This window comes from Montipora foliosa, chromosome 9 (genome assembly GCF_036669935.1).
Source record: "Montipora foliosa isolate CH-2021 chromosome 9, ASM3666993v2, whole genome shotgun sequence".
In the NCBI taxonomy this organism is placed as follows: domain Eukaryota; kingdom Metazoa; phylum Cnidaria; class Anthozoa; order Scleractinia; family Acroporidae; genus Montipora; species Montipora foliosa.
Genome location: NC_090877.1, coordinates 30,266,129 through 30,291,128, shown reverse-complemented (window position 1 = coordinate 30,291,128; position 25,000 = coordinate 30,266,129). Strand labels below are relative to the sequence as shown.

The following is a 25,000-nucleotide window of genomic DNA, read 5'->3' as shown; positions in this document are numbered from 1 at the left end:
GATTAATGTTTGACTTTTGGAGGGAAACACTCTCAGCCTATGTGATTGATAGCAGAGCTCCACGCGCTGAAGTCGTGGGCGTGGAGCACCATGGTTAAGAAAATATGGTAACCCATTTGTACGAGAAATTTTGGTTTTAGCTATGATGTGATCATGCAATCGTCCGTCCGTATTTACTTCCACCCCTCTATGTATGCCAATGTGACCAGTATCACATGACCATATCGCAGGCTCAAGTTTAGAGCTTGGTGTAAAAATGGGCACCTCAGTGAAGGGCTTTTTTCATGTGGTTCGTATGTGCAAACATAACTGCTCTTTAGGGACTGTTTGAAATGATTTTTCACGGAAAAACCTCTGCTAAAGAATGGGAAAAATATCAGGGAAACAATTTCAAGCAATTTTGGAATGGCAGCTGGAAAATAACATTGAGGAAATTATTGAGGTTAGTGATGAAGCAGACCTTCCAACTCTCATGATTTGGTCGTGAGACTCATGATTTCAGGACTCATCTCACAGTCTCATGGTTTTCAACAATAAATACAATCAGATGTGGCCTAAAATTTAAAAAAAGATTCCTTTGTTTTAAACCATGTTTTGCAAATCTCACTGTTTGGGACCCAAATCTCAAGATTTTTTGGGGCAATTTTTTGAGACCTCAAGATTTGGGGGCTTTAGATGTTAGGAAGGTCTGATGTCAGATAAACATTTGTGTACGAACCATTTTGAGTACGTCCACAAACTACTTTGTGGCAGTCTTTTTTGGGTTGAAAATCACGCTAGATCATCAAATTAACCTCTCATTGAATCAAAACTTCACATTTAGGACTCTAGTGTGTGGTGGGCTTTACAAATAGAGCAGCTTTAGCATACATGTATGATAATTAATGTTGAATTGAAGAGAGAACAAATCCGTACTGAATATGAAAAGGAGTTGCACGGTTTGGTGTCGTTGGCAAATAATTTTTATGTAGATTGTTCTTAAGGAGTAGAGGGTTGATTGTGGCGGACACGGTGGTGTATTAGTCGAAAGAGAAGGGAGTTTAAGCATGTGACATTTTGAGAGATGCGGACGGCAACCAGAATTGAGCTGTTTTCACTTTTAACTTGTCTTTTCACAACCACATATATTGCTAAGTAATTTTTTTTTCTATTAGAGACGATTAGTTTTAAAATCTGAGAAACATGCACACTCCCGGGGGGGGACTCCCATATGAAACAGACGGGGATGCTCGTCGTCTCGCTTAGGGGTGTAAATTTTGGATTTTGGTCTCGCTTAGGGTGTTCCGGGCAAAGTGCCAATAATTTATGCCACCAAGGTCTCGTTTAGGGTTCCGCGAAGTAACACAGAATTACGCGAAGAGAAACAGAAGTCAAATTTCCTTTTAAATTTTCTTTTTAGATAAAAGCATTCGATGATTATGCCTTTTTATCATTAAAACTCATTGCGTGTCGTATTTTTGTGTTTTTAAACGGTCTCTTTTAGGGGTCAAAATTTGCTTCAGCCACGCCTAGATTGGTCTCCTTTAGGGGTTAAATTCAAAATTTCCGACGAGCATCCCCGTCTGTTTCATATGGGAGTCCCCCCCCCCCCGGGTGCACACTGTCCTGGCAAGCAAAATGTTCGCTTCTGTTCGCTGTCCGGGTTTCAAAAAGGTGGCTCACACTGGCCCCTTCTAGGCACTAAAGGAAATGCAAGGTCAATTTTTACAGCATTGTGGCCACCGTTTTTTGAAAATGTAACATACTGCAATGGATAAAGTTTGTCAGGCTAGAATAACATTATATATCACCACCGATGTTGCAGGGTTTAATGTCAATGCTTTACCGATATTTAGACGTCCTTGATCTGGATTATATAATCGTAGGTATAGGATTAATTAAATGACCAAATGAATAGTAAGAAACAGGGTCTTGTCTGAGCAAAAACAGATTTGACCAGACAACTTGACCGGCACGGCCAGTGTAAGCACCAAATCATAGACAATTAAAAAAGGTTCCATTTAATGCTTACTACAATTGAAGTGATCAAGAGGTAATCCGAATGCATTCGAAGTCAATATTTCAAGATCAGCAATGGCAATGACAATAAAGAAACACTGGTTCGACTGACAGGAAATAAATCACAATATTTCTAAGAGACTGATGCACTGATTGAAAAACACAGCATAAAGTAAACTTACAAATATTCCTCTGATCTGGAGAAGCGAAGAAATACACGAAGAAAGGTTAATTAAACAGCTGAAACTAAAACAGAACACTAGCGAGTGAAAGCACATGGCAATTGAAAAACTTGATTGAAAACTGATCCAAATACATCAAGGCGTCATGATGTAACGCAATGTCATGCGCGTAAATAAGATAGAGTAACAATCACATGCGGAAAAAACAAATAAACAGATAGAGACGTTTGAATCTAACAGCCAGGAATTTACTTCAAGCCCTGTCTTCACTTTCTAAAAGGGAGGGCATCTCCTTTGTAACTTCTTTAATTAATCTGCTTAAAATCTCTCTTCCCTGACATGTTTTAAGTGTTAATAATGTTACAGTAACTAACATTGTTTACAGCAGTAGTTTTATTTATTTCCACTCTGGGGTGTGCCTGAGAGTTAAAGCAATGTTTAGGTTCTTGCTCGGAACATATTTGAACATATTATTTTGTGGTGTTGGAAGAATATATTTAAATGGTTTTAGGAACAAGACTATCCTCTAAGCGCATACTGTCTGTTTGTACCTCTACCCTCGTGGGTTTAAGTGCCCCTGTAATCAAAGATCGTTTTTACTGGGTTGCCAGTATGGCAAACCAGTTGGAAAATGGGTGTCATTTAGTCGTTTGAATCTTTTTCTTTTTTTTCTGTGTCGGTAAAGTCTTTCCTGACATTCCCCTGCTAAGTAGTGTCTTTGTGGGTAGAGTCATCTGCGCATATCTTCAGGGGGTAGTAGAAATGCGTAGTGCAGAAGTAAGTTGACAGTCTCTTTCGAGTCTCGATTCTTGACTCTTGATTCTTGCAAGGACCGAGGACAGACAATTGAGAATCGAGTCGAAGGAATCGAGAATGAGCTGGTCGCTTGACTGATTCCATGATAGACTAATAGCACAAACGCAACTGGGAATACGAATAAAAGAAAATCTTGTCAAAGTTTCTTGGAGATTGTTGTGCGGGAGTAACGTAGAAAACCGAGTGAGTTTAGCCCTGTTCCCAATCTGGTTGATGAAATTGGGAAAAAATCACAATGAACGACACTATTCTGTGCGATTGCATGGTATTTCAAGTTTACTCCGTAGGCTTCTAATCGAGAGCGCGATCGGCAATTCGCCTTTGTCACACGGCGGCCATATTGTACCGGGAGACCAAAAAAGCTTTGTTTTACCACACCAAGCCTCGCAGTGGAAACCATGGGGGTGAGGCTTGGCGTGGTAAAACAAAGCTTTTTCGGTCTCCTGGGACAATATGGCCGCCGTGTGACAAGGGCGAATTTAGCTGTAACCTACAATGTAGCTTGTTGGTGAAAATTACTTCCATAGTATTTTGAGAGAGGAAAGTCTTTGAAACTACATGTATTCTGTGCGATTGTGGAGGAGATCATTTTATTCTTCTTCCGTACAATGTATGATCGAAGCATACTCGACAATCACACGGAACTTGTGAACAGTCTTCGACACTATACACCGGAGTGGCATTTCAAGTTTACTACCTGGGCAATTTGTAGACCTTACTGGATACATTATATCATCAGTGACACTGCAGTAGCAGACCTTTCTGGAAACAAATGTCCTCTGTATACATGTATGTTAATTTCAGATTTACAAAAACTGTTTCTTTGAACATAAAACTATTCCGTAATGACTCTCTCGAGACCCCGAGTTTCATTGCTCCGCCTTGTTTGTTTGTCAGGTTAATTGGGGAAATATTATTTACAAAAAGGGCAGGAGAAGAGAAAAAGACAACACATTGCTCTCATACCAATTCTCAACTGGAGGTATCAAAAGTTGGATGGAACAACTTTTGCTACATGTACTTTGTTCCTCCTGCGATGATCCCATTCTCGGTTTGCTCGCAACGCTTGTTGTTTTCAAAGAATGAAACCTGGTACCGGTGAACAAGTCTAGCACTGAGAGTCGACGATCAATATAAGTTTCCTTCAAATCACTGCATTTAAGAAGAGATGCAAAAATACATGAATCGTTGCGTTACTTGGTTGGGCTGGCGGTATGCAAATATTTCTTTATGTTTACATTGGAAATTTACGCTCGATTCACAATAAAATCCATCGCGCTGTAAAAGACAGGCAGTAAAAAATAAATATCTGGAATCTTCAAGGCGACGAGTAATTTAATGGACTTTAACAACAATTTGATCTTCGTATCAACTGAGTGAGGTTTGTTTCTAAATTATTATTTTACTAACTGTGGGCTTATGCACAAGACTGAAACCAAATGGCAAATTCTGTATGCGCTTAAAAAACATTGAGGGAATCGAAGGCCTTGAATGCATCTGTACGTGTTTATACTGAAGTCGCATCTCAGTTGTCTGGCTATTTGCATTTACTTTGTACTCAACTTTACACAGTCTTTTGGTAAAACATAATTGAAAGTATGACAGTGAAGATTTCTTTGAAAGAAAGCTTGTCCTCATTGGTCAAGAATTATTTTGAAAGAAAGCTTGTAGTCCATGTTTTGCTTCATTATTTCAGGAAAAGATTTTTCAGAAAAGGGTTTGATCCTGAATTTACTTTGTTGCATATATAGTTGATTTGACAGGGGTTTTTTTTTTTGTCTCTAATAGTAAATATAACTGTATGTTTATATTTTTAAAAATACAACCATACTTTTGAGTAAGTGTGGCTGTATTTTTAAAGTGCCTATCACCTCAACACACTTTTTCAATATATTTATTCTCCGAAATCATCCCAAATACATGGTGTTGTTTTTAGAACATTTAGATTGAAATTTCACTCTTTCATTGGCTTTGAAAAATGGGAAAAGTGGTCATACCGTGATTAATAACCGAGCAATGAAAGGGAATGGGTCCGATACCGGGTTGATGTCACAAATTAATTTGCATTGCTGTTTTCAAAGAACTGCCTCAATGCAAATTAATTTGTGACGTCAACCCGGTATCGAACCCATTCTCCTTCATTGCTCGGTTATGGATCAAAATATGATCACTTTTCTTGTTTTTGAAAGCCAATAAAAGAGTGAAATTTCAATCAAAAGGTTCTATAAACAACACCATGTATTTGGGGTGATTTCGGAGAATAAATAAAGCGGAAAAGTGTGTTGAGGTGATAGGCACTTTAAAAATATTAGTAACACTGGTGCTATCCAGACCATTTGGAACTGTATGTTTCAATAAAATCTCTTGCTGGTAAAGGTTTATGTGCGATTTTCGGCCTTTGTTGTGTCATGTGATTTTGCTTACTTGGGTTAAAATTGACACCCTGCGAGCAGTTTTCATAAAGATGACGGGAAGTCTTGTTCTTTCTGGCAAATGATTAATAGGTAGCTACATTATGTGTAGTTTATAACGTCAGAAAAAGATCGATCTCTTTTGTCACTATCACAGGAAACTTTTGGTAATTCCCTAGTTGTGAATAAAGTGGGTACATGTAAATACAGGGTTTTCATTGTGTTTCCTTTGTGAATTTCCCAGATTGGAAAAATGGTACCAAACCCATTCATGGGACAAAAGTCCCATTTTTACCAAACATGGGAATTTAGTGTCTCATTATTTTCCTTAATATGGGAATAAATTGTCCCACTAATGTCCCACGCGTGGGTTTTGAATGTCCCAATAAATTCCTTGTCTTGGGATTTTTGTGCCATTAATTTCCCTAGTATGTGGTTTTTAATGCCCCATTAAAATTCCAAATATGGGTATTTTATGTCCCATTCATTTCTCTGTCTCAATGTCCCAATCATTTTCCTGCCATGGGGTTTTGATGTCCCATCAATTTCACCGATATGGGTATCTTTCATACCATTAATTTCCCTGTCATGGGTATTAAATGTCCCAATAGTTTCCCTTGCCTGGGCATTGAACTACTATAATAAACATGAAGCTAACAGTTACCATCATGGCTCACACAAAAAAATAGAACACAAATTTCAAAGCAGTTACCTCGTTTTATTGCATGTACCTAAAGATTCACAAAAATTCAGATAAAATCTTTGGATTGGGTTCTAGAATCGTCATAATAAAGGCTTTCATTTTCATTTATCCTTGTGTAACAGAGTGATTTTATGTTCAAAGGTTGGATCCTTCAAAGGACACTGCCTAAGCTTAGAGTAGAAAGAGAGAAATGTTAGAACAGGGTCAGTTTTAACTCGAAAGATTATTGATAATTTCAGTCTTTGAATAAGACCAAATTACGTTATATCAGGTTGAAGTTAAGCTCTTTTTTTTTAAGCCACCAGATGAAATGCTAAGGCAAATCATTTAGAGCACTTATTTAAACCCTTGATTGTTGTCTCACAGGTCCAATAGACCTTTTTGCAAATACGGCGACCATTTTGTCTTTTATCATTTCAAGTAGCTATTATGGGATGCCCAGGGGGCAAATACATATTAATTTGCCCCCTGAGCATCCCATAATGTCTTTCAAAACAATAGAAATCAAAATGATGGCCGCCGTATGCAAAAAGGTCTATTTCTACTCAAATTGATTAAGTGGAATTCCTAAAGAGTCCCATAAATTCCTGCCCTAGCTTTTTAAGCTTTCACTTCCCAAAAATTCCAAATGCAATAATTTGCAATCATGAATGTATCGAGTTATCTTGTGGACTTACTTTTTTCTTCAACCTGTGCAAAATCTCCATTAATTGTAATTGCCTTTTGTTTTTTCCACCTTGAGTGAATTTGCAATTATTGTCAATTATTATTATTTTTTTATTATACTTGTAATAGATTTCACCTACGGTATTGATCTCTGAGTTTGTGTAGTCAATTTCTTTTTTAAATGTAACTTGCAGTGTTTTAATTACTATATTAATCATTAACTGAAAAACTATGTCCCCATTAATCACTCACTGAAAAACAATGTCCCCATTAACCCTTTGACGTCCAAACCGGGGCCAAAACCAGCCAGACTTAGTATTTTACTATGTCTAACGCCAGAGGAGTTTACTCGTTAATGGGAAACCCCTGGGAGTCCATGGCTTAATTAACCCTTTGACGTCCAAACCGGGGCCGAAACTGGCCAGACTTAGTATTTTACTCTGTCTAACGCCAGAGGATTTTACTCGTTAATGGGGAACCCCTGGGAGTCCATGGCTTAATTAACCCTTTGACGTCCAAACCAGGGCCGAAACCAGCCAGACTTAGTATTTTACCCTGTCTAACGCCAGACGATTTTACTCGTCAATGGGGAACCCCTGGGAGCCCATGGCTTAATTAAGCCCTTGACGTCCAAACCGGGGCCGAAACCAACCAGACTTACTATTTTACCCTGTCTAACGCCAGACGATTTTACTCGTCAATGGGGAACCCCTGGGAGTCCATGGCTTAATTAACCCCTTGACGTCCAAACCGGGGCCGAAACCGGCCAGACTTAGTATTTTACCCTGTCTAACGCCAGACAATTTTACCCTGTCTAACGCCAGACGATTTTACCCTGTCTAACGCCAGACGATTTTACTTTGTCGAATGCCAGCCGATTTTACTCTGTCTAACGCCAGATGATTTTACCCGTCGTCAATGGGAACCCCCTGGGAATCAATGGGTCGAAACCGGCCAGACTTAGTATTTAACTCTGTCTAATGCCAGACGATTTTACTCGTCAATGGGTTAATTTTGGTCTTTTTAATTCAGAATAACAGAATGATTGTAACTGTGAGCAATTCTTCAGCTGTTACTCCATCATCAGCAGCTGTGAGTCGTGGAAATGGTCCAGATGACAAATTAAATTCAGGCCTGCTGATTTCTGTGACTGCAATAAGTGCTATTCTTCTAGTGGTGGCGGTAGTGTTGCTCATCTATCGAAAATTCAGAAGAAAGTCTGTGGAAGTCTGGGTGTCCAAGGTACAGTATGTCTTGTATGTTACCATGGTCTCTTTTTCCATTGTTTTCTCTAAAAATGTACTGTGCCCTTATTTATGCCTTTTGTATGCCTACAACATCATACATGTATAGATCTTTAAATTCTTGAAGATCAACATCTTGTTCCTTTGCCATGTTCTTTATTCTCCCAAATACCACGGAGACACTCACAAAAGAGGCTTTGTGTTTAATTTCATTAGCTTTAGAGCCGTGCAAGCTAATCAAGGTTGTCTTTTCTGAAAACGAGTTAAGATACAGGGAACATTTGACAAGGCTGTGCTCTAAAGGCGGCCGGTTGCCTGAGGGGAATCGGTAAGCACTTCCACGGATACACCTCCAAGTTGAACAGTTAACATCCCACCTATGTTTCCACTGTCCACAGTGAATGCATACTCATCGTTTTCGCTATCAGCTCCGGATGTGCTGTCGCAAATTGAGTTCACACCATACTTCCCCTTTTTTCGCACACAATATACAATACAATACATACTTAATTTACTGCTCCCCATCGGGGCTTTTCAGGGCCAATGAAACACAACGAAATGACAGAACAGAACAACAACTGTTAAGAATCCCAACTGGCTGGAGGCAAACCAGTTGGCTATTTACAAGTGCAGCTGGGAAGTTGAACCAGGGACTACCAGGATCAAATTCAACGAGTGGTCAGAGCGGGTCTTGAACCCGGGATGTTCGGTTCTCAAGGCAAGCACTCTAACCACTGGGCCAAAAAATCTCAATGTGATGTCCAATTAGAGTGCAAATTTACCCAGGGTACGGAACGAAGGGAACGATCCTCTCAACACATCAAATTTGTGTGAATTAATCCTGAAAAGACACCAAATATGGCAGTTTGAACACTGCTAGGCATTGTTAGTGATGAGATGACCTTTTAAACCACTTTTGCAAATCTCACTATCTGGGACCCAAATCTCAAGATTTTTCTGGTGAATTTTTGAGACCTCAAGATTTTGGGGCTTCAGATGTTGGAAGGTCTTTTTTTCCCCAGTACTTAAAATGACGAAATAAAAAAGGGAAAGATATCATGTTATTTGCTGTTGCTTTAAAGACAGAGCAATCCCGCGTTGTCTTGGTGATGTACGTGACACACCGTCACATCCTAAGGACCGAATACACAAAAAGCTCATTCAACAAAACATTTTACTGATAATATAGGGTTATGTAAGTGTTGTTCTGTAGTGATGATTTTCGTCCAGATCAAGATGACTTCTTTTTAGGAAAACTGATCACTTTAGGGGCACCGTGGTTTCATTGTTTCACGGCAGGTAATTTTCACAGAGAGGTCCACATGAACTCTGTCATTTATCGCAAGCAGCATTGATTCATGTTTTGAAAAGTTATTTTCAACCTAACTAAGCAGTGAAAAAGTTCACCTGTATTAGAGTCAGTATGAGATAGGTTTCAGGTTTTTCTAGCTCTAGCGACTTCGCTGACCACCAGACAGACAGAGAGAGAGAGAGAGTTCTCAATTAAATATTAAATAAATACTGGTAATTAATTTGCGCCACCAACTCAGAGGGCTGGGCACCCCTTCTTAGATGCTTTGGGAGCCCAAGGTGCTCCCTGGAATTTTCTTTAGGGCACAGGCTTGATTTGATGCCCAAATGGAACATAATTATTATAATTATATTGAGTCCCAGATGAGATCTCCAGTTCTAATCGCTGGATGCTCTATCCTTTGCTGCCCCTGAACAGTACACATTATATATATCTGCCTTGTGAAATGAAAATGAGACATTTAACAATTATTCCAGGAGAACACTTGGAATAAATAGCCCATTTATTGTGTAGTCACAGAGTTGGCTATTGCCAATGTCATTGAACAAGTGGAAGTTTTCCGAATTTTGCGAAAGAGCTGGCCTAATCAGTTTCACTGTAAGGTCGCACAGTATTTGAGCTGGTAACCTAGATTGACTGAGGAACACTAGATTTACAACATCATATATAAGAAACTATTGTAATAAGGTAGGATAGTAAGTGTCTGAATTACCAAGGGACCAGGTGATTATTGGTGTTGCTAGGTATTAGTCTGTTTAACAGGATTCAGTTAAAGATCTTCTCTTTAGTAAGGGAGCATCTCCAAATTAATAATTTTATCGGAAATTTTGTTACTGATGTAACTATCGGTATTTTCTGATTCTGATAAGAAAAGAGCGGAACTCAAGAATGTGTGTTTCATGGTTTCTTACTTCCGATGCAGTTGGAGAATCTCAAGATTTTCCAGTTGCTTAGTCATCAAATGTCATCATGCAGTATCAGCTAGAAGAGTGGACTTGAGCCGGTTTCATGCAGGCACAATTTCTAAGACAGACTGCTTTACAAAGTTGAGGCTTCACTATGATCACTTTTAATTAAACATTATGCAAGTAGGCTCAAATGTGAACTTTTGTTGCCTTTTGGACGTAAAATGTCATTACTAGGTTGCCAGTAATGTTGCCAGCTTTGTTTCTAATATTTTACTAACTTGGTATTACATGTATATAAAACACTGAAATCAAATGGCAAATTGTTTATGGATTTAACACACATTGAAGGAATCGAATGCCTTGAATGCATCACAGTGTTTACTGAAGTCGCATCTTAGTTGTCTGGCAATTTACATTTATTTTGTCCTCAACTCTCCAAAATGGTAAAAAAAAATGGAAATGTGACCGTGAAGAATTATTTGAATGAAAGGTTTTCTCTTTTGTCCTTCATTATTAACAGTCAAGGTTCTTTCGAAAAGGGTTTGATGTGAACTGTCAGAAATGGACTTAATCGTTCTTTTTCTTCAAAATATTCAAATAGCCATTTTAGAGCGAAGATAGTAAATGTGTTATCAAGAAACAATAACGTGCTGGTCTCTGAAATTTAAGCGACTTGCTAGAAATGCAATACGAAGATGGCCTTTGATCCTTGATAATAGTGAAACAGCTAGTGCTTCGATTACACCATACGTTGAATTTCTCATGAATTTTCTTTAAAAGGTTCTCTTCATCGTAGATGCTGTATTGGTATTTTGACTGCTCTTCTTTTGCTTTCTTGAGGAGACTGAATCACAATTTGTCCGCTTCCACCTCGATGGCCGCCACGACTCAAAATGGTAACACAAAATGGTAACACACAATGTTGGAAGAAAAAAATTGCATGCAGCACAAATGAAATAGAAAAAAAATTCGTGTACTACTGCAAGCAAGAAAAAAAAAATGTTGCAAAGCTATTTCATCATTCCTGGGGGGCTTTACAAAATCCCAGCAAAACTGCAACCATTCTGGATAATCTGCAAGCCAGCGAGCCACTCTGGTTAGCCTATTGAAATAACACATTGATTGGCCTACATGTAAATAACACTCTGGTTAGCCTAAACATCACACCGGTTGGCAAAACAAAAATTACTAGAGCTACATGTATTTTTCAAATTAGACCATGATCAACTAACTTTAATTCTGCTTTCACATTTCTTTTGGAGATTTCAGTTCACTTTTAAATTGTAACTAATGATTCTAGCAGTAATTATCATGCTATGAGCATTTCTGAACTGCTTTTTGCTATTTTTAGCTATTTTTTTAAATTAAAAAGCTGAACATTTTCAAATCTACCTGTGGAGCATCACTTTTATAACATGAGAATATTGTTATAAGGTAATATTAAATGATTCTAAAGAATGACATTCCGAAAACATGTAGCTATACAAGAATGATTTTGTGTAACTTACAACATTTTAAGGCTTTGCAGCTCCATATTAGAACTACAATAACCACAATGTAAATACATTCTGTAAATGTAAACACGACACTTTTTTGAGGGGAAAAAAATCCTGCAGAGAAATGAGAAGAGAAAAAAAATATCCTGCAGAGCATTTAGGAGGGAAAACAATATCCTGCCCACCAAGCTTAAGGTTGCTAGGAAAGAAAATCTTGATGACCAGAAATCACCCCCCCCCCCCCTCAAGAGTTAAATGGTCGGTCCCTAATTTTGATTTTGTAAGCAGTAGTTAGCTACCGTGTGGTTACTTTCTATCGGTTGGCTGTTATGCAAAATTCCGATGTCGCCAACTGACCCTAGGCCTCCGAATTGATCGGCGCTCTCTCACCAATATTCCGATATCTTTTGCAAAGGATCGGAAATTCTGTTTCCGATATTTGGAGATGCTCTCTAAAGAGCATAGCGATGCCAAAACAATCACCCTTATTCGTACATGGTGTCACTGTGTTACAGAAATCGTTACGCAGTGAATTGTGGTCCCAGCAACTGACAAGGAATTCATGGAGTTTGGTGTGGAGGAAATGCCATCACCTCCTACAGCCTTGCTAGACCTTGGGGTCTTGATGCTTCAATTTATGGTTTCTTGGAGTGTTGGGGGCTTGTTCAGCAAGCTATTTTAATTTTCTGGTTTCTGTGGGATGAGTTTTTTTTGAGCAAGGATGGCACAGTCGGTTAGTGCGCGGCCTTGGTGCAAGAGGTCTTGAGTTCGATTCCCGGATCTCGCATCCTTGTTTCGACTCCTTTCCTTTCCGTGTAGCTACGTAGCTTTAAATACCTGTAAAACGGAGCACTGATGGAGTGGGGGGAGTAAAATGAGCGCACCGTTGACCTCAGGTTTGTCAGTGATTAAAAGTTACTGTTACGAGTTATCGACATTAAATAAGGTCTACTTACTTACTTACTTACTTAATATCTTGGAGTGACTGGTTCATGTTGAAGAGTCTTCAGACCAGCATCTCAGGATGGAGTTCTTATCCGATAGAAGGATCATGCCATCCAAGCTTCAGAGTAGGTTCAGCATCTGGTAAGATGGTCCATACACTGCTCTCAAGGTTTGGTAGAACAGGCCATAGTTCCCAATCAGGACATGATTGTATTGTCTCTGCTGTGTCATTCCACCACTTATCTTGGATCTGTCTGAGCTTGAGCTGAGCATACTGCAGGATTGGAGAGGAAGAAGTTCTTCATCATCCTTTTCCCTCTGAGGGTAACCATACTCCCTATAGGGAGTGGATAACATACTGGCAAAGGCTATCACTGTCTGGGAACTGTATCTACGAAGACATCCTGTTGACCAATATTCTTTACGACTTTGAATTGTGAGTGATTGATTGCTTTCACCTTGGAAAGTATCCTCACAAATCATTGGAGTGACAATTTAGAGGTAATTGCAAAGCCTGAAGGTCACTAGCATCGAGGCCATCCCTCATAAAAGACATAAAAATCACACCATTTGGAGAACTAACTTACCATCATGTAATTTTCATTGGTCTCTTTTTTCCAACCTTTTGCCACTCACAGGCAACAAGAATGTTTCTTACATTTTTTCCGGCAGTATATAGTTTTGGGGCAATGTTAATTACACCCAAAATTACTGGTTGATGCCAATATAGTCTTGAGCAATAAACTTGTAAAAGATAATGCTTAAATGGAAGATTGCCATGGATTTGATCACAAATACTTACTTTTTCAGTTAGGGTCAAGTGGCAGTCCTTACCAAACCATGAGGGATGAAGATGGAAGAGCTGCACATAGTTTCACAATGGGGTTTAATAACCCAAAAGCAGACAGCAGCAACTCGTTTGAAACAGCAGTCATAGCAGATAATGATGCTGATGGCAAAGTGACAGTTTTAGGTTACAGACCCCTGAAGGAGGATGGTGATGATAATTGCAAAGGTATCAGTTTTTCACTTGCAAGCCAAGTGAGCATTTTAATTTCCTTAGTTTGTATTTTCCCAGGTGGAAATCTTATTAAGATCTTAGTAAGATTCATATCAAGTTCTCATAAGATCTTATCTTACTTCTTAAAGGCCCACCTTCAACCGACAGGCTTTGCGTGCTGTAGAACAATTTTCATACATGAAAATCCAGCCAAAGCTGAAATTTATCCAATCAGATCGCTGTGATAAGCAATGCGAATTTCCATAACAAAAACAAACGGTCGAAAAGCCTGCCGGTTGAAGGTGGGCCTTTAAGTAAGATTCTTACAAGACCCTTATTACAAGATGTTGTAAGAATCTTGTACCAAGAATCTTACAAGATTCTTGTAAGATCTTGAATGGTTCTTACAAGATCTTGTAAAGTTCTTGTAAGAATATATCTTACTTAAGATCTTACAATTTATGGGCATTATCTTACAAGATTCTTGAAAGATCTTAGTTATCATCTTACACGGTTTTATACAAATCTTACAACATTCTTACAATATCTTTTAAGGTTCTTTCTAAGATCTTGCAAGGTTCTTATAATTAAGATCTTTGAAGATTCTTACAAGGTTCTTGCATAGACCTTGTAAACCTTGAGGGATATTCTTACTAAAATGTTAGAAAGATCTTGTGAGATTCTTACCTCACTTTTACAGGATCTTAGTCAAAATTCTTACTTATCTTCTACACTTAAATTTTAATTTTCCTTTTATTCCGAGGGGCTTGATTTCAGTCTGTTTTGGAAAGAAAATGTACCTAAAACCTGTCTTTTAAGCTTATCAACAGTCAGTATCTAAGGTGAAGATTGGGGCTTTGTTAAACCAACATAATTATTCAAAATTAGAAAATTCTCTTTATGAGCACTTTATTATCATGTCTTATTATCATTAGTGCTAATACAAGTGTTAATCAACTTTGATGATGTTAAGAGGAAATAGTTATCCATTTTGTACAGTTTGAAACAAGACGTTTCAAGCAGATGTTCAAGAGAGTGGCATGAAACTTGTCTCCTATTCACATCAGTAATTATTACAGAGAACTTGTAGATTTTGAAGACTTATAAAGGTGTTTTGAGATTCTCTCTTCCATCATTTATCCCAGAATGGGGCAGGATTATTCGAATTACAACTTACATGTACAATGAATTTGGCTGCAATAAACCCTAAGATAGCACATGTGGTCTTAATTAATAAAGCTAGTTACTAGAAACAAACTTGAGACATATTTGCCAGTATTTCTCTAAGACAAAAGTACCTACAAATGAAATTGGAAATTTATTGTAATAAAAAATTAATGCCAAGAGATTATTTTCTCTGTTGCTTGTAAACCAGAAAATACTTAAAATATCAGAAAATCCATAATAATTTGATAATGGTATTCCCCCAAAGATCGTGCTTTAAACACTAATAACAGATCAGTATGCCTTTCACATTTTTATCACTTCTACTTTTTGCTACTTTTCATTTGGAATCTAGGCACTTTTGATTCAATGACTGGCAGGTCATCACCATTTCTTCATAAAGTAATATTTGCCAAGCTTTTCTTTAACTCCTGCCAAAAAAAGAAAAGAAAAATAAAGCAAGATTAACAAACTTTTAGATAAATTTAGTCGATTGAACCAAGACTATGACTTACTTTTGAGCAGCATCATTACAAAACTGTTTGTTGTGTCACATATACAAAAATTTGTATATTTTTTCGTTATTATTGTTACCACACACTTAAGACAAAAACAAACACAGACATGAAAGCAATAATTTATTTGATTATCTAATAAAATTATTAGATGTTTGGATTATATTTTCTGCCAGTCTCACTTACACAGAAATAAGCTTTAAATCTGTCCACAGAAAGAAAATCAAAACGTATACATTTCATCAATTATTAAAAACTTATTAAGAGGAATCTGACTGCAACTAAGTATAATTGTTCTTTGATGCTCAAAACGTTTTTACAAATATATACACAAGTGGGGTGAGATGTTTGCATAAACAGCAAAGGTTCAACTCTTTTATAATGGTAAATAACAATATTTAATGGTTGCATGCAAGATTTAGTTGAATTCAGGAAGATAAAGAGCAAATAAAAAAAAGCATGATCGGGATTTACAACGTGCCACAGAGTTAATCCGGTTAGTTTATGAGTTAGTTGATCAATGTGTGTGTGTCACAAAAGCAGATTTTTATAACAGCAACCACAACGATAACCTTTACCAGAAACCCATAAGGGTTGAAACACGTAACGGCCTCTTGTGTTCTGGGAAACAAGCTTCTGAATATTCATTTTGCTGAGTACCATATTTGGAACAACAAGAGCGAGGGCTTTCCAAATATGGTACTTAGCACTGAAACATTCAACCAATCAGTTCGCACTGAATATTCGGAAGCTGTGAGCGTGCGTTACACGTTTCAACTCTTATGGGTTTCTGCCTTTACCCAATTGCTCAATAAATTATCTCAGTCATAAAAGTAGTACATGCATTAAGCCATAGTTTAATAGGTAGCAAAATTAATAACCAAAAAGGACATTGTGGGAGCTCTTAACCATATTTAACCCGCGTTCTCAAATCATTAGTCATTATTTTTTAATTTGTTTAACCTTTTGTATTATCACGCTGCGGAAATTCTCATTTAAGTTTATCCAAAGTCATTGGCCATAGAGAGGGAGTCATTACGTGGGGGATACTCTTCATCTGAATAACCACCAAGAAGAGTACTGGCAGTTTTAAATAGCTTCCTTTGGTTATCGCTGTTCTTATCAATAAACGTTTGTAATAATTACGTCTAGCTTGGTCAATTAGGTGAACAGTACGGTTAGTAGCTTTGACAAGTAACTCTTTATCTGATGAAAGACGTTTTCTTCTCCATACATGCTCACGTTTTCAAGATAGTTGTTTTGCCGTCTTAATTTCATCATTGAACCACGGAACACAAAGGTGCACAGTTATGGTCGTACTAATTAAAGGAGCGTGTTTATCGAGTAAATCCGACAAGGTAGTATCATAGCAAGTCATTAGACCATTAATAGCTTCTGGTGGTTACAGGCAGTGTGGCTGATCTAATATCCCTCTTGAAAAACTCAGTATGAATGGACTTAATTTTCCTATATCGCACTTCTCTAGTCAATAACAGTGGCTTTCTATCCCGTCGCCTTGCATAATACCATGCAATGGTCTGACATAAAGCAGTCCGAGATTGGCGTGGTCAGAACTATATTGTCTAATTCACAAGTTATTATTAAATCGAAAGTGTGACCCGATTCATTTGCTGGTGTTTTTACACATTTAGCACCATCAATAGACCAATTCGGCTAACTCAATGTTGTACCCAATTCAAATCTCTCGGGGTTAAGATTCTTTGTGTGTGGAATTTGCATGACAATGAAGCATTCACATTTAAGTGATATGGAAATCTTGGAACAAAACGTTTTATTCCCAGAGGATTTGAATTGGGTACAACATTGAGTTAGCCGAATTGGTCTATTCCAACAGATCTATAAACTTCACATCTTCAGCATTATTGTTTACATCCACATGAATATTCATGTGACCAGTTATCAAGAGAGGTTCAGTTGACAATACAATGGACTCCAAATAATTAGCAAATTCATTCAGAAAGGTAGACACCGTGACATGGTGTGTTGAAGAATGCGTGATGCAATAAATATAATCACCAATCTTATTTTAAACGAGTCCCAGCGAACCTCAAGTTCAACAAATTCAAAGGACGGCATGGGGTCTGTTTTTCCTAACGATACAAGCAGCCCCTCTCTAGCAACCAAAGCAATACTACCTCCTCCTCTAGAAGTATGTGGGTAATCATAGATTTTATATCCGCAGCCAAGCATTCAGCCTTAAAAGCTGCATCATTTGCTGACAACCAAGTCTCAGTTAGGGCACACAAATCAACTCTCTTTTCGCATAAATAATCATGAAACGTAGCTGTTTTGTTGCGGATATATTGACAGTTCCAAAGACACATGAGTAGTAGACTTTGTTGCAATTGTTATTGTTTTCGTGAAAAAGTATATCAGTGAAATCTTGGTGATTTATCTCCATGTTATTTCGTCGTTGATTAAGTCGATTTGTTAACCGTACTGGGATCCATTTGTGATTTCCAGATTCAGGACTGGGAAGAGGATGTAGATTCTCACTTAATAAGATAGTGAGCACTAAATAGTTGAATGTAGCAACAGAGTTCGGATAATATCATATGTGGGATGCAAACCATTTGTTTTTAAATGAAAACTTTTGTATTTACCGTTGATCACACAGAATAGTCGAGATCCAGTGCGCTTTGTTACAGGATACAAAGGGCATTGTTGGGATGGTACGCTTGCAGGTAATGACTGGAAAATTATATGGGTTTCCTGAGAGTCATTCATGCAAATTTTGACATTTTCAGCCCTTGAACGATTCTCGGTTCTAAAAGGCAAATATGAAGAAATCAGCTTTTCGTCGGCTGTAGCTTCTGTATGATGATGCCAGATAGGCCCAAAGACACTTTGTGATCTTATTTTGCCAGGACAGCATTTTTGATTAATCCATAAGCCGTTTAAGAGTAGATTCACGATGATTCTTACGTATCTTCTTACTGCATGGCTGCAGTAGCCCATGCATGCAGCTCCCTCGAAATACAAAACATCGACTTTGTCTGTTGCTCTAGACATTTCAGAAAGTGATTTCATGGCTGACAAAACCCCGAAAAAGATCGTTAAAATTGGTTAATTTTTCTTTGTGGGTTTTCGTGTTATTTTATTTATTGACAATTTATTGGAAGTTATGCGCCGATCAACTCGAAATTTCAACATTCCCCACCCCCCCCCCCCCTCCCCCCGGTATTTGACCTTTTGAAGATTGGATCGTTCAAATTCCGGCCCCCTTGGGCCAAAATGGTGTTGAAATGCCCTACCCTATCGTCAGATTTCTCTGTCATACCCTACTGAAGAACTATCGTCGTCGGCTGCTGCCGTCTTTAATGAAGACCTTTTCAAGACCTTTTTGTAAGCCAATCGCTCACAAATGCTACATCTCTTTAAACACTTCCATCTCGTCCAAACACATGTTTTATAGTGTTAGCGACTTTGGCGCCCGAAAAAAAAATCATTTGAAACCTGACATTTCTGGTTCAATTTTCCCCACCGCACGCAGGCAATGGTGAGGAATTTTTCGTTTGTCTTCGGAGACTGGTTTTAAGGCACTGTCCAAATGAAGTATGAGGTGAGAGTTTTGACTTTGATGTGTGATGTCCTTCCATTCTTAACATATCAAAAATTCCTCACACGTTTTTGAAGTGCATTCATCTGTGACTAAGATGCAACAAAGTGCAGTTATTTTGGCAATAAAGTGAAGGGGCAGGAGCTTCTGCAGCAGACTTGTTCGTTCTGAGTTTGAGGCCTTAAAACTAAAAGGCAATATTAAATACCAAAAAACTTTATACAAATAATTCAATCCATTAGCTTTCATATGATATGTAGTTTGACCCTCTACAAAAATAGTGGTGTGACCCAAAGACTTTGTCACACATGACTTAGGAAGTAACTTTGTCATTACTTACACATGGCAATCCAGCTGAGAATCAACCTTTGATACATTGTTTGGTTTTCTTTTGTACGCTGTGGTTAAATCTGATAGAGCAATTTTTTTTTTAACGTTTTCTTTTTTTTAGAGAAACGTTCTAGCGCCAGCCTGTTTTTCGTCTTTTCAAAATGTACTTTCATTACTTTATTTTCTTCCTCTTGAGTGAATAGTGCTTTTGTTACTGACTGACGCTTGAAGTGCAGAAACAGGGAGTTCATTTAAGAGCAAAAGCATTCGCAGATTCTAAAAAGTGCTACCCAAACGCGGACAACCGTGGCAAAGTCTGTCCCATCTGTGCCATTTTATTAAAACCTAGCCAGGGCAGGTGGCATGATAAACCAGTCAGAAGCAAAAAATCAGAGAAGCAGCGGAAAACCCAAGTGTTAGATCCTGTAATGATTCTTTTTTCGGATGTTATGTCATTTTCCCTTTTTTTTTTTTCGTGCTCGGATTGTTAGCCTTTAGAGGCATGGTTTTAATATCAACCAATCAGGACGGCCGTTCGCTCCGTCGGGGTTGATTGCAGGTGGTTTTTCTCTCTTTGTTTCCGTGAGTCACTCCCTCATTTTCTCATTTGTCCTCGATCCATTTACCCTTTCACGTGCTTGTTTCTTATCACGAACGCGAAATCGTTTAACTACCTCCAGCTACGCAGACCAGAAGCAAGTTTACTTACTAATGTGTTCTGGATTCTGTTTTTTAAAAGCCCTTTAACTTCTCGAGTAGAAGTTTTCAAATATTCTTTTTGTCCCAAAATGTTTTGTGGATTTTTAGAAACTGATGCCAAGCACAGGGTAAGGATTGAATTGATGGTGAGCCTTTAAAGAACTGGCTTTTGGTTTTCAGTCACTGTTGTGTTTCGTTAAGCAGATAGCGGTTGCTCATTAACCGGCTTTTCTGACTAAGTTGTGTGTTCAAGGTGCTAGGAATTTAAGCAAGATTTTTTAATGTAAATCTGGGGTTTGCATCAGCTAAGAATGGTAATAATAACCCCGATATTTTCCTTGGTACCCGTTATGTTAGAGCTGTGTTAAGTACTTTTCAGCTGTCAACGCCTAACAATTTTTGTCCTGCCTTTGCAGCCAATGCGGAAGCAAACATCCCATTTCGGCCGACTGCCCTGCTTCAGCCATTTCGACCTGCCAGCACTGACCTAAGGGCAGAATCTCATAGTTCCTGTGAAGTCTCGGAGCACTTCTCTTCTGAATCCTCACCACCGGACACATACATCGGTGACCCCTTGAATTCATTCGAAATGAAATCGTCGGAAGTGACAGTGCCAGATCGTGAGCCGTCTGTCATCGAAGAATCGGGAAGAGAAAACTCTGAGAATGTTGTGTTTCCTGGTTACGTTGTACGGAGGAGAGGATCTATTTTAAAAACCCCAAACACTAAGGTTTGTGTTTTAAGCAAAAGGTTTTGTCTAAATGATAAAAAGGAGAGAATTCATCGTGTGTTCAAAATTGAATATTTTTTATCGGCGCACATAAAATACCCAAACCCGAAGACCTTCAGAACTGACAGACCATGTTGGTTAGGCCGTGAATAAGAAATCTCGAGCATGCACGCTTCAGTAACTTAGAGGTGGATCTGTCTTGATGATGTCTAAAAACATTGAGAGACATGTTACTTTTGGCACTTACTTTATTCCCAGTGAAGTGGTATTGCAGTATCTACTGGGCATGCCGAGTTGTTGTGAAATACGTCTTACACTTTGAACTGCGGATTGTGTTGTTTTTAAGTGGAAGTTCTCATAACAGTTAAGAGAGCAACTTAAATACCTATGAAACTAAAAAGAAGCCTTCAAAAGTCTAGGCTTTAACAGGACTAGGCTGACAACAGTGCTTTACTCCTCAACCATCTGTGTCACAATAAATCCATCTGGCCTCAGTTGTTCAAAACTATCCATTGGATGACCCAATTGGCTTCACTACGAATTAGCCGCTGGATAGTAATTTATCCAGCGGATAGCGCTATCCATCGTTTGAACAAATGGGCCCTGTTCTTCGAAAGCCAATTAACTTAATACAGGATTAGCGTAAACGTTTATGTTTTCATCTTTTTGGTGAAAGTTTCTGTTGTGTTCTTCACCTCACAATGATTCTACAAACACAGTTTAATTTAAATGGGAAACATCCAACATTCAACATCCAACCTTTTACATAGAGCGAAAAGCAATAGATATATACATATTCTTAAATCCTAAAGGAATACAGGGGTAACAAAGTAATTAAGGTCCTATTCAATCGAACAAAGGATCAAAGTTGTACACAATAGACCATTTCCGAGTTCATGACTGCCTCCTCTTCAAAGCGAGTCTAAGTGCAAAGTTTTTGTGATGGTAATAAGTTCTACTTTACATACGAATGAAAACTAATTTACATAAGAAATACTTCGCACTTAGACTTGCTTTGAAGAGGAGGCAGACATGAACTCGGAAATGGCCTATTGTACACAACGATCAGTCTACACAATACTGAATCAGTTCCACAACAGTTTCTTTTGCCTATTTTTGTTTTTGAAGATTGACTTCTTCTAATGTAAAGTTTTGGGAGTAGAAAAATAAACTCCTTGGTTAATTTTTAATCTGGGATTGGCGTTAATCGGCTTTTGAACAACCGGGCCCTGGGGCCTGGAATTAACACGATGGAGACGGCAACCAAGTTTCATTTAAAGCAAATCAACAGTTATTTGCCCAAGGCAGCACTAATCGAACTTTCCCAATTGAATGGGTTTATTATTTTCTTTTTATAGTCCAAGGCAACTAAAGTAGTACATTTTCCCGTAAGCATCCTGGCTTTACGAACTGTCCTCAAGTATGAAAAGATGGAATCATATGAAGAGCACAGCAGTTCTGTGCAGAAACAAGGAGATGACTGTGAAGATGTAGAGGTAACCAGACTTCCATCGCGTGATTATGCCATCGCTAAAAAAGAATCTGTTGAAGACATGTCTAATTTTCCTGTCGACAAAAACTTTGTCCGCTTAAATAATGCTGGATCGATTGAAGAAAATGACAATAGTGAAACAAATGGTGTTCCATTGTCTGACCCGTCGATAGAGAAGATTAGGATGGCTGTTTACGGAAAGAAAGTGGAGGAGGGTGATCAAGAGTGACTGAAGCAACAAACCCCAAGTTGTAAATTCCAACATTAGCTTGTGAAGTGTGCTCTTCATCTAAGGAAGCAAGTAGTACAAAAATAACAATGTTTACCTTCACGAAGTATGACGAATGAATGGAAACCTAAAAAAGCCACATCAACCATGACACCGATCAACCTTTGATGCATGCTTCCATTGATCCATGCCTCACTCCTAGCTACAATACAGAGGCATGATGGCAGAACTAACATGTGAGACAAAGGACTGCAAATATTCAATACAGCAGCCCTTTTCCCACTTTCTTCTTCCTGGTTACCTATACACCATGTGATTTAAGCAGTGCTTCAAGGATCACAAGTTAAGTCGTGAAAGATTTATTCCAGTTTGTGCTATCCCTCTCTACTTTACGGGTTGCTGTGGGCACAGGTTCCAAAAGGGGACCATCCGGCAGGAAAGAAAGGCTTTTCTGTGGGGCTATAATCCTTAATTGCTAAGTGTGATAATCTGAGAGAGGTGCAGCATTGCAGTTTATCACTATATCATGACTAATTATCACTTATGATATATCAAGAAATATCTTGTATGTTTCTTGTAAGCAATGTTGATAATATCATGATTAATCAATGGTTTTACAAGGGACTGATTTTTTGATATTCCGCATTAGGTTTTTATCATATAAGCATAATTTATCATGATATTATCAGAATATTTAATTAAGTAAGAATTTCTTCTTCCTCCTGTGATATAGTGATAAATCATGATATTATCAGAATATTTAATTAAGTAAGAATTTCTTCTTCCCCCTGTGATATAGTGATAAATCATGATATTATCAGAATATTTAATTAAGTAAGAATTTCTTCTTCCCCCTGTGTTATAGTGATAAATCATGATATTATAAGAATATTTAATTAAGTAAGAATTTCTTCTTCCCCCTGTGATATAGTGATAAATCATGATATTATCAGAATAGTTAATTAAGTAGGAATTTCTTCTTCCCCCTGTGATATAGTGATAAATCATGATATTATCACAACATTTTTATTAAGTAAGGTTTTCTTCTACCCGGTAATAGAGTGATCAATTGTGGTATTCTCCAGCTTTATTAGAGAATTTTGATATTATCATGATATATCAAACAATCACTGTCAGTGTCTGTTCTTCTTTGTTACATGATAAAATCACTTGCGTAAGACATGATTTGAGAATGAGAGTGATACATGATATTATAGCTTGCTATTCAGAAATATATTTTTCCATGCTATTCTCAAGATTTGAGAGTGATACTTTGATATCTCAATTTACCACTTTTTCAAATTAAAGATTTGATGGCGACAATTACAGAATTTGCAAGCGAAAATTATTGAGCAACTATCATGATAATCTCAAATGATAATGATAGTTTAATATTTGACATGCACATTATGATGAAAATGATTCCTCGATATTATCATTCTATTATCACCCAAATATCAATAAAATATCCAAATATCAAGTCTCAAACAAATAACATCCTATCAAGATATTTTGATAAACCGCAATACTGCACCTTAGTGGATAATCTTGGCTGATAGTAGAGCTCGGCGCGTGCGCGCGCGCGCGGAGCACCTTGGATAAGAAAATATCGTAATCCATCTGTAACCCTCCATGTATGACAATGTGACCAGTATCACGTGCCCATACCATAGCTAGTTTACAAGGTACATCTTTGATATTGGACATCCATGTTATGTTCAATTGACACCTGTGAAAACAAGGTATCCGCTCACCAGTTCACGTGACCATATCGCGGTCTCAAGTTAAAAGCTCATCGAGGTCAGTTTTTCTTCAAGTTGACCGCTGACTGGGTACTGTTTCGATTGGATCGCAGGCTCAAGCCAGGTTAACATATTGTAAGAATAAATAACCCAGGAGCTCCGCTTTTAGGCTTGGCTAATCTGTGTATCAATAAATTGATCTCATTCTATGGTTTTACATATAATACACGTGGATATTTTGCGAGTTGCGTAGCATTTTTCCGAGCCCCGCAGGGGCGAGGAAAAATACGAGCCATGAGCAAAATCACCGGTATGTTAAGCCATCGAATAAGAGATTCATTACTCCACTACAAAAAGGTGTTATTTTGCTTCAATTTTATTTGGTAAGAGTGTTTTAAAAACAATTGCATTTTCTGCCGAATGTCCTTTATTTGATTGGATAAACGTAATAACGAGTGTCAAGCTAATTCTCAGGCTTTCATTGAAAAACTCCCTTTCCGTCCGTATTTGCTTTGTTCAAAACCGGTCAAACCGGCACACTACAATGTATTACCGTCTTATATTTTGCGGGTAATAGTGGTGTAGATCGTTTTCACTGTCACGCAACAAAAAAATAAAATCGAAACCTCATAAATATTCTTGCTCTTTGGCCATTTCAACTTCATCAAAAACATAAAACAAACAGCGGCTACAAACATAATGATAAAGCACATTTTTCTTTTGACTTGACGTTTCGTATGCTACAGCATACATCTTCAGAAGTGACGGTTGAACAAATTCAAATATGATATATATAAAATTAAGAAGACTGGTTTGTTCTTCACCTTCTTTACTTCAA

General features: G+C 37.9%; 1 protein-coding gene across 5 annotated transcripts in view; it reads left to right on the top strand.

Annotated features, from left to right (window-relative positions):
- Positions 1-25,000, top strand: part of LOC137972076 (uncharacterized) — a 34,000-nt gene that overhangs the window by 7,460 nt on the left and 1,540 nt on the right. For 2 of the 5 annotated variants that reach the window (XM_068818892.1, XM_068818890.1), the window contains exons 3-6: positions 7,809-8,018; positions 13,492-13,696; positions 20,386-20,699; positions 22,058-25,000. The exon at positions 22,058-25,000 is cut by the window's right edge and continues 1,540 nt beyond it. In XM_068818892.1, the coding sequence (XP_068674993.1) occupies positions 7,818-8,018; positions 13,492-13,696; positions 20,386-20,699; positions 22,058-22,420 (1,083 nt within the window). In that variant the 5' untranslated portion in view covers positions 7,809-7,817 and the 3' untranslated portion in view covers positions 22,421-25,000. Of the gene's footprint in view, positions 443-6,251; positions 6,314-7,808; positions 8,019-13,491; positions 13,697-20,385; positions 20,700-22,057 lie in introns of all 5 variants that reach the window. The other 3 variants (XR_011117025.1, XM_068818893.1, XM_068818891.1) reach the window with 3 other exon arrangements.